At 38.7% G+C, this 10,577-nt stretch overlaps 1 protein-coding gene across 1 annotated transcript in view; it reads left to right on the plus strand.

The window, feature by feature from the left end:
• TTC26 (tetratricopeptide repeat domain 26) overlaps positions 1-10,577 on the plus strand; it is a 71,606-nt gene that overhangs the window by 6,123 nt on the left and 54,906 nt on the right. The window contains exons 4-7 of the mRNA XM_011941558.1: positions 586-700; positions 3,434-3,483; positions 8,784-8,929; positions 9,843-10,014. Coding sequence (XP_011796948.1) covers positions 586-700; positions 3,434-3,483; positions 8,784-8,929; positions 9,843-10,014 — 483 coding nt within the window. The remainder of the gene's footprint in view (positions 1-585; positions 701-3,433; positions 3,484-8,783; positions 8,930-9,842; positions 10,015-10,577) is intronic.

The following is a 10,577-nucleotide window of genomic DNA, read 5'->3' on the forward strand; positions in this document are numbered from 1 at the left end:
GTGCAGTGGCCGGATCTCAGCTCACTGCAAGCTCCGCCTCCTGGGTTTACGCCATTATACTGCCTTAGCCTCCCGAGTAGCTGGAACTACAGGCGCCCGCCACCTCGCCCGGCTAGTTTTTTGTATTTTTTAGTGGAGACTGGGTTTCACCGTGTTAGCCAGGATGGTCTCGATCTCCTGACCTGGTGATCTGCCCATCTCGGCCTCCCAAAGTGCTGAGATTACAGACTTGAGCCACCGCGCCCAGCGAACGTGTGAATTTCTTAAAGGGCATGTCTTTTTAAGTTAGCAGAAATAAAATGTTTCAGTTACTTTTTGTTTCTGTTGTTTGTTAGTCCCTATCAGTATTAATTGGGGGACAAAAACCACAAGTATAAGATTATATGGACAATAGCCCTGCAGATATAGGATTGAGTTTTAGCTTCAGCATTTAACCTTTTCAGGTATAGAATAATTGCAGAGCATGTAGGATTCCCTAAATGTGAAGTTACTTAATCTCAGTATGAAATCCTATTCCATTATGGAAGAATGGCCCATCAATTGCTTTGCTGCCAAAACGAGATCACTGCTTACTATGTATTTCAGGAATACGAAAATGCTACAAAAGAGGAAAATTGTAATTCTGAAGTCTGGGTGAACCTAGCTTGCACCTACTTCTTTCTTGGGATGTATAAACAAGCTGAAGCAGCTGGATTTAAAGGTAAAGGTGCTCTTATATCTGATATTCTTCATTCATAGTGAAGAGTCGTTTTGAAGATTTTAAAACTTAATGTATTCCTTTTTCTCTTGAGAAAAAAAAATTGATATTAGAAAGCTAAAAAAATAGCTTTAGTTCTCAAAGAATATTGGATTTGAGTAACGATGTTTAAAGAGAGTTAGTGCTACACCCCACCAGGCTACAGCCAAAAAGCAGAAGGCCAAAAGAAAAAGGGCCAGGTGTCTTTCTTAGGCCCCATCACGGGAGGACGGGCATGCTGTTAGTGGTAGTTAGGTATAGTTTTTTTCAGGCTCTTATGGCTGTGAACTTTATGGCTGCTTTTCCTGTTTCTTTTTTTCTTTTTTTCTTTTTGAGATGGAGTCTCGCTCTGTCGCCCAGGCTGGAGTGCAGTGGCCGGATCTCAGCTCACTGCAAGCTCCGCCTCCCAGGTTTACGCCATTCTCTCACCTCAGCCTCCGGAGTAGCTGGGACTACAGGCGCCTGCCACCTCGCCCGGCTAGTTTTTTGTATTTTTTAGTAGAGACGGGGTTTCACCGTGTTAGCCAGGATGGTCTCGATCTCCTGACCTCGTGATCCACCCATCTCGGCCTCCCAAAGTGCTGGGATTACAGGCTTGAGCCATCGCGCCTGGCCCTGCTTTTCCTGTTTCTAAGTGAGAAACCCAGAAATTTCAGTTTGAAGAATCCAGAAATCATCCCTTCTGCTTTCTTACATACGATATTCATCTCAGGACAATTGTACTCAAATTTGAAAATAAGAATAAAAGGGAAACATGGTGGAAAAAGTTAAAGATGGCTGGGCGCAGTGGCTCACACCTGTAATCCCAGCACTTTGGGAGGCCAAGGCGGGCAGATCACCTGAGGTCGGGAGTTGAAGACCAGCCTGACCAACATGGAGAAACCCTATCTCTACTAAAAATACAAAATTAACCAGGTGTGGTGGCGCATGCCTGTAATCCCAGCTACTTGGGAGGCTGAGGCAGGAGAATCGCTTGAACCCGGGAGACGGAGGTTGCAGTGAGCTGAGATCAAGCCATTGCACTCCAGTTTGGGCAACAAGAGTGAAACTCCATCTCAAAAAAATAAAAAAAGTTAATTAAAGGATGAACCAAATTAAGTTCAAGGAAATGCAGAGAAAGTGGGCACTGTAATGTTTGATAGGGAAGAATGTATTTGAGGTAGAATTAATTTATACATATAAAGAATTTTAGCCCATATTCATGGCAGACATGGAACTTGAAGACCTTTTTTTTTTTTAATACTTTAAGTTCTAGGGTACATGTGCAGAACGTGCAGGCTTGTTACATATGTATACATGTGCCATGTTGGTGTGCTGCACCCATTAACTCATCATTTACATTAGGTATATCTCCTAATGCTATCCCTCCCCCCACTTTTTTTTTTTTAAAAGACATGGTCTCACTATGTTGCCCAAGCTGGAGTACAGTGGCTTTTCATAGGTGTGCGCATAGCATGCTATAGCTTCAAACTCCTGGGTTCAAGCCATCCTCTAGCCCCAGCCTCCTGAGTAGCTGAAACTGCAGACAATGCCCGCCACCACGCCCAGCAAAGCCTTTCTTGATTTGTACCCAAATTATTTCATATGTACCAATGTAGTTTTTCCTAATTTAGTTATTAGGTCCTTTATGTTACTTACTTTATCTTATATTTCTAGGCTTTATCTGTGCTAAGAACAGTGTTAGACACATATAATGTGATCATGGTAGCTATCTCTTATTTCCATATAATTTTTTCTTTTTTCCTTTCTTATACATTGAAGTATGACTTTTTCTGTAAAAGAGATAGAATCGGGTATCCAGAATCAGAAAGTTTTCCAAGAGTGCAAAGGAGATTTGGAACTTAAAAGCCGTTAACATTTTTGCTTGACTGCCTGTTTCAGTATGGCACATAATTATGCTAGAAAATCTGTGGAATAGAGACTGGGCTAGTATTTAGGAAAATATGGCAGTATAATTGTGGAAAAGGAGATACCAGAAGGAATTAACAAAGAATACTGGGACTAAGAGGTGAATGAGAGTGGATTCATGCACACACTGAGATGACCATGGGTGTCTATTACCACTGTTTGGTTTGGTATATGAACAACACAGAGGTGGGCTGTTACTATAACCATGCATGTGGAGTATTGTATTGTGGATCACCGTAATAGGATCGGGTAGAACAACCAGTGGAGAAGAGCAGAATCTTAGAACATTTCTCTTCTAGTTCTTGATGCTGTTTCTGCTACTGCAGGTGGAGACCAGACTCAAACAATATGTATTCTTTTTTTTTTTTGAGACGGAGTCTCTGTTGCCCAGGCTGGAGTGCAGTGGCGTGATCTCGGCTCACTGCAAGCTCCGCCTCCCGGGTTCACGCCATTCTTCTGCCTCAGCCTCCCGAGCAGCTGGGACTACAGGCACCCTGCACCACGCCTGGCTAGTTTTTTGTATTTTTTTTAATAGAGATGGGGCTTCACCGTGTTAGCCAGGATGGTCTCGATCTCCTGACCTCATGATCCCGCCCACCTTGGCCTCCCACGGTTCTGGGATTACAGGCGTTAGCCACCACGCCCGGCCAACAGTATGTATTCTAGCAGAGACATATTAAGATCAGATAAATAAGGATTTGGGAAGATTCGTCCGAGTCTCATTTCATTCCTACAAGGGACTGCTAGACTATTGAGTTCTTTAATAAGCAACTTGGATTTTTTTTTCAGCTTCAAAAAGTCGACTCCAAAACCGCCTCCTCTTCCACTTGGCTCACAAGGTATTTATGTTCTCATTTCATATTTTTTTGTTTTAAAAATATTTTTATTTTTCTTCTTTCTTGTTACTAACACTAGTGAGAGATAATTAATTAGAAATTCTTGTTAATGGTTTTCTAGAACAAGTGGAATATAACTGTTAATTGTATAGGATATTCTCCTCTATCAATGTTCTTTACCCTCTGAATTTATTCAGAGATGTTAGGTTTTATTTCTCCTTAAGCAACAGTCATATAAGAAGTTTAGACTGGGCATGGTCACTCACGCCTGTAATCCCAGCACTTTGGGAGGCTGAAGTGGGGTGGATCACCTGAAGTCAGGAGTTCGAGACCAGCTTGGCTAACATGATGAAACCGTGAGTCTACTAAAATTACAAAAAAAATTAGTCAGGCTTGGTGGTGCACTCCTTTAATACCAGCTACTGAGGAGTCTGAGGCAGGAGAATCAGTTGAACCCAGGAGGCGGGGGTTGCAGTGAACCTAGATCGTGTCACTGCACTCCAGCCTGGGCAACAGAGCGAGACTCTGTCTCAGAAAAAAAAAGAAGTTTAATTTGTGTCAACTATCCTATTATCTCTTAGGAAACAGACTCAAAATCACCTTGTCCTGACTCCTAGAAATAAATACACACTTTTCAGAATTGCTGTATGGTAATTATTTTGATAATGATAAAATTATTTTTTAATTTATTTAAAAAATTGTTTTATAGCATTCCACCAAATGCCTTATATGTGCCATTATTTATTCAATGTTTCCTAGTTATTTGACTTTTAGATTATTTATAATTTTAAAAATTTATAAAAATGTCATTCTGAACATCCTAGAAATGGACATACCTATTGGGTATGAGCAACTTTAAAACTTTTAATTGATATTGTTAAGTTGTTTTACAGAAAGTTTAATCATCCACAGGCATTATATGAAAATAATTATTTTTGGTACATTTAGAAATTCCACATCACAATTGTCACTTTGTCTCTTTTTCTTTTTAGTTTTGCTTTACATGTTTTTCAGACTGTCATTAAGTGCACACAAACTTAGAATTGCTAGTAGACTGTCTAGCAATAGTGTCTTCCTAGTAGACTAAAACATATATTATCATGAAATAGCTCTCATCTCTAAAAGATTTCTCTTTGTCATATTTGTAAGCTATACTAGCTCTTTTGGTAGCATTTGCCTATTATATCTCTCATCTATTCTTTTACTTTCTACCTTTCCATGTCCTTAAATTTAAGGTGACTCTTATAAACAGCATATAAATGAGTTTTGTGGGTTTTAAAATCCAGTTAAAATCCTTTTTTTTTTTTTTTGAGACAGAGTCTCGCTCTGTCGCCCAGGCTGGAGTGCAGTGGCCGGATCTCAGCTCACTGCAAGCTCCGCCTCCCGGGGCTAGTTTTTTGTATTTTTTTAGTAGAGACAGGGTTTCACCGTGTTAGCCAGGATGGTCTCGATCTCCTGACCTCATGATCCGCCCGTCTCGGCCTCCCAAAGTGCTGGGATTACAGGCTTGAGCCACCGCGCCCGGCCTAAAATCTTTATTTAAAAAAAACCTCTAGTATATAATCCATTTACTTAACGTATTTACAAATAACGGTTAGCTTTGTAACTACCATTCTGTTATTAGTTCTCTGTTTGCCCAGCTGGTCCATGTGGTCTATGTTCCTTTTTCTCTCCTTTCTTGTCTTTTTTTGGATTGATTTTTAAAACTATATATTTCTCCTCAATTGGCTTGCTAGTTATGTACATTCTTAACATTATTTTAGCAGTTACCATGTGTCTTTTGCATACTAAAAAGTTTGATATTAATTAGTACTTTTACCAATTTCTAGAAAATTAAAGGACCTTAGATCATTTAAACTCATTTACTCTCCATCTTATGTACAAATTTGAAATATATTTTAAGTGTCTATATGTTTCTAATCCCATAAGACTGTTTTATTACTGTTTTATGCAGTGAATATTCATTTATTATTAGCCATATTTATCCTTTCCATTGCTCTCCATTTCTTCTTGCATGTTTGTGCTCCTATCTAAAATCATTTTCCATGTGAGGAATTTCCTTTAATATTTGCTTTAGTGGTGATGAATTCTCTCAGTTTTTGTCTAAACATATTTTTATTTGACTATCTTTTTTAAAGCATTTTTTTCTCAGTGTAGAGTTCTAGGTAGGTAATTATTTTTGCTTAGCATTTCGAAGATGTTGCTTTATTGCTTCCTAGGACCTTGTCTCTGCTGAGACGTTAGCCATCAGTCTTACTGTTGCTCCTGTGAAGATGGTTTTTTCTGATCATGTTTAAGATTTATACGTTGGTTTTTGTTATTAGCACTTTTCCTATCGTATTCCCAGATATGGTTTTCTTTGTATTACACTGCATCAGGTTCATAGTGCTTGCTCGAGGTTTTTTCTTTTTTTAATTAAAAAAATCCTTGGTCATTATTACTTCAAATTTTGCTTCTACTCTATACTCTTCTTTCCTTTTAGGCTCCCAGTAACATGTAGGTATGTAGACCTTTAATTTGTATCACATGTAAACATTTTGTCACATTTTCTATAAATTTCCTGCAGAAATTTATTTTACTCATCATCATTCTTCAGCTGTCTAATCAGCTATTCCATTTATCTATTTTGTTCTTCATTTCAGTTATTGTATTATTTTTAGAAATCACATTTTATTACTTTTTAAATTTCTAATTTCCAGTTAAAATTTCCTAATTTTTAATTTAATTTCTTAAACATATTAATAACAGTTATTTTTAAAATCCATGTCTAGTAATTCCTATAGTGTATCTCTGGACAGCTGTTTCTTGGTTTTCAGTCAAATGTTCTTATCTCCTGGTTTGCTTGGCAATATTGTGTTTAATGCTGGCTATTGTATATTAAAATATATAGAGATAATTTGAGTATCTGGATGATTTTGTCTTCTTCCAGAGAGGATTTAGAATTTACTTTTACTTCCGGCAAGCACATAGAAAAGGGGCAAATCAACCGATACCTGTCAGAGATTACAATGATTTAAAGCTAGTCTATTTCCATTTTACCTCTGTTTCTAGGGTAGCTTTCCAGGGGTCCCAACTGATAACTTGGTGGGCCCCAATCTCTATTTTTTTTTTGTCCATTAAGCCCATAAGACTTCTTGAAGCTCTACTTAGTTTTCAGCAACTCAGCCACCAATTGAGAATTGGTAGGTACCATTAGAGAAAAAAATGGTACTAAATATCAGAATCACCTCTTTGCACTTTTGTTCTGCTTGGGATCTTGGTATCTCAAGTCTTCACTCACTTGGTAGCTCTATGAACCCTTCACACAGATTTTTTTTTGTTGTTTTTTTGAGACAGGATTTCACTCCCAGTCACCCAGGCTGGAGTGCAATGGCGCCATCTCAGCTTACTATAACCTCTGCCTCCCAGGCTCGAGCAATCCTTGTGCCTCAGCCTCCCAAGTAATTGAGATTACAAGTGTGCACCACCATGTCCAGCTAATTTTTGTAGAGACAGGGTTTCGCCATGTTGCCCAGGCTGGTCTCACGTACCTGAGCTCAAGTGATCTGCTCACCTCAGCCTCTCAGAGTGCTGGGATTACAGGCGTGAGCCATTGCCCCGGCCCTTCTTACACAGATTTTTCAGTAGTTTTTAAGATTTTCTAGGTGTTCTTGGTGGCAGCACTGCATACTACAAGCTTCTCTAATATTATTTGGTAGTGAAAGTCTTTGATTGAATTTAAATAAATATATTTTACTGTGTTTTTCTTCTGATTACAAAAATAATACGTTTATCATAGTACTTTTAGGAAATAACAAAATACACACAAAAATCAAGATTTCCTGTAAGACTGCCACTTAAAGCTAACACTGTAATATTTTACTCTCTTTTCTTCCAGTCTATAAAAAATTTGTATTTTTATGTGTGTGTATATATATATGTATATTTATATTGCCAAATTTGGATCATAGTATATATTCTGTTTTATAACCAGGCTTTTCACTTAAAAGTGTATCATAAACATTTTTCCATGTAACTAGATAGTCTACAGAATACAATTCTTTACAAAATTTTTAAGCTAATAAGTCATTCTCTGTATCAGGCAGTAGTGAGCAATCTACATATTAAGGGTCACTGTCAAAAATATATCTGTTCTGCACAATATATATAAACAAAAGGCAACTAATATTTGCAGCAGCCATCTAACAAAATAAGCATTATAAGGTTGGAATAGAATTCTGACAATCTCAAACAACAACAATGTATGGTAACTGAAGAAAGGATGAAAAAATGTTGAGCAGGAAATTAAAAATTGAATTCACTAAGTTACATGATGAGAAGTACATTTTGATTCCCTATTGTCTACCAAGCAGAATGAGATATGAAAGAACAGATTGGCTAGGCACAGTGGCTCACGCCTGTAATCCCAGCACTTTGGGAGGCCAAGGCGGGCCAATCACAAGGTCAGGAGTTCAAGACTAGCCTGGCCAACATGGTGAAACCCCATCTCTATTAAAGATACAAAAACTTAGCCAGGTGTGGTGGCATGCACCTGTAATCCCAGTGACTCGGGAGGCTGAGGCTGGAGAATTGCTTGAACCCAGGAGGCAGAGGTTTCAGTGAGCCGAGATTGTGCCATTGCACTCCAGCCTGGGGGACAGGGCAAGACTCCATCTCAAAAAAAAAACAGATTAAAAATGTTACCAGGTGTTAGTAAAGAGACTAGATGGAAAATAAAAGGAAAGGGAGAAAATATAAAGAAAAGATAAGGGGAGGGGTCAAATAATACTAACTATAACCTAAGGGCTTTCCACTGTGGTTGTCAAGCTATGCCTCCCGAGGCTATTTGCATTCTTTCTTTTTTTTGAGACGGAGTCTCGCTCTGTCGCCCAGGCTGGAGTGTAGTGGCCGGATCTCAGCTCACTGCAATCTCTGCCTCCCGGGTTCACGCCATTCTCCTGCCTCAGCCTCCCAAGCAGCTGGGACTACAGGTGCCCGCCACCTCGCCCGGCTATTTTTTGTATTTTTAGTAGAGACGGGGTTTCACCGTGTTAGCCAGGATGGTCTCGATCTCCTGACCTTGTGATCCACCCTTCTCGGCCTCCCAAAGTGCTGGGATTACAGGCTTGAGCCACCGCGCCCGGCCTTGCATTCTTTCTTTGCAGAGGAAATGAAATAGAAGATAAGGAACCTAAGGGAAATAGGAAGAAGAGAGACACAATGGCTACAGAAGGAAGAGTTAAAATCTCTATCACATAGATATTGATTTCTCTAGCAACACTAATGTGAATCTTTACATGTCTTTTCCACTCTCACAATTTTAGTTTAATGATGAGAAAAAATTGATGAGCTTTCATCAAAATCTTCAGGATGTCACAGAAGATCAACTCAGTTTGGCCTCAATCCACTATATGCGATCTCACTACCAAGAAGCTATTGATATATATAAGCGAATATTGCTAGATAACAGGTCTGTGTCCTTTTATGCCTACTCTACATTTTTTTCATTTTTTTAGTTTCTTCTGTAACTAGTTTGAGAATCTAGTGTCCTTTGGATCTAGTACCACCATGCATTCAAATCTGTTTAGTTGATAATTTGGTGAGATTAAGAATTAGATATTGTCTAAATCAGGCTTTCTCTACCTTTTTTTGCATTTTCACCCTTCTAAAAGACTCTTCCCCCAATTGCCCTCCCATGAAATTTTAATATACTGATATATATATATTAATATATATCCATGTATGTACTATATGTATAACTGTGCTTTACATATTAAATGAATATGATTTTTTCATCCTCCCATAAGAACCAATTTTTCCCCTTTGGGGGTGATATTGATATTACCCCTGTTGAAATGTATGGTATAGATGTATCAAACTTAGTGTTATAGTTACATTGTAGGTAATTTGCTGACAAAATTAGATACGAACCATTCTTAAGAATTTACATTCCAACTTTGTCACTAAACACTTGGCCTCTCTCTCCCTTCCCAAAAATATCTCATCCCCCTTCCTTCCATCTTCTTTTGCATTACCTCCTACTTGCTTCCATTTCCAGCCATCAAGCCTACGTGTCTTGTCTGTTGGTCTTCTCTGTGGAGTGTACTTGTGTTTATGTTCAATTATCACATATATTAGTTTTTCAGTATGAACAGCATGAACTTTCCCTTTCTTCTCTAGTTGTCATCCTTCACTCTACTTATATCAAAACACCCAAATATTGCAATGCAAAAAGGAAATAATTATACTGGTTATATCTTACCCTCTTTCTTCCTAAGGCAGATTCATGAACTGTCCTCTTTGCCTTGTCCGTTTGAGCTTTGTAATTTGACATTTCTGTGAAGTAGACTTAAATGGTTAACCCTAATTATTTCATCTAATAGGGAATACCTTGCCCTCAATGTTTACGTGGCCCTCTGCTACTACAAGTTGGATTACTATGATGTGTCTCAAGAAGTTTTGGCTGTTTACCTTCAGCAAATTCCTGATAGTACCATCGCACTCAATCTTAAAGCCTGTAATCATTTTCGCCTTTACAACGGCAGAGCAGCTGAGGTATTGATGGAAGTGTGTTTTTAATGTACTTCATTCCAATTTGAATTACTTTATACTTTCCAAGTTATTCATGAAACTCTACTATCTGTAAGTCTTGATTAATATCCCTTTGTCATTGCCAGTGTGATTCTATAAGAACATAATTATATGTTTATTAGATATTCTAAAAAGAATGTTGACTTCTGAATTCTGTGTGTTATGTCCATTAAATTGTAGATGATTTTACTGAGATGCCTTACATTTAAAACCAAATGTTTATGTTTAAAACCAAATGCTTCTGGCCAGGCACTGTGCCTCATGCCTGTAATCCGAGCACTTTGGGAGGCAGAGGCAGGCAGGTCACTTGAGGCCAGGAGTTTGAGACCAGCCTAGCCAACATGGCCCCATCTCTACTAAAAATACAAAAAATTAGCCAGGTGTGGTGGCGCATGCCTGTAATCCCAGCTACTCGGGGGGTAGGGGGTGGGCAGAGGTTGCAGTGAGCCGAGATTGAGCCACTGCACTCCAGCCTAGGCGACAGAGTGAGACTCTGTCTCAAAAAAAAAACAAAAAACGGCCGGGCG

The sequence above is a fragment of the Colobus angolensis genome, unplaced genomic scaffold (assembly GCF_000951035.1).
Source record: "Colobus angolensis palliatus isolate OR3802 unplaced genomic scaffold, Cang.pa_1.0 Scaffold2, whole genome shotgun sequence".
NCBI lineage: Eukaryota > Metazoa > Chordata > Mammalia > Primates > Cercopithecidae > Colobus > Colobus angolensis.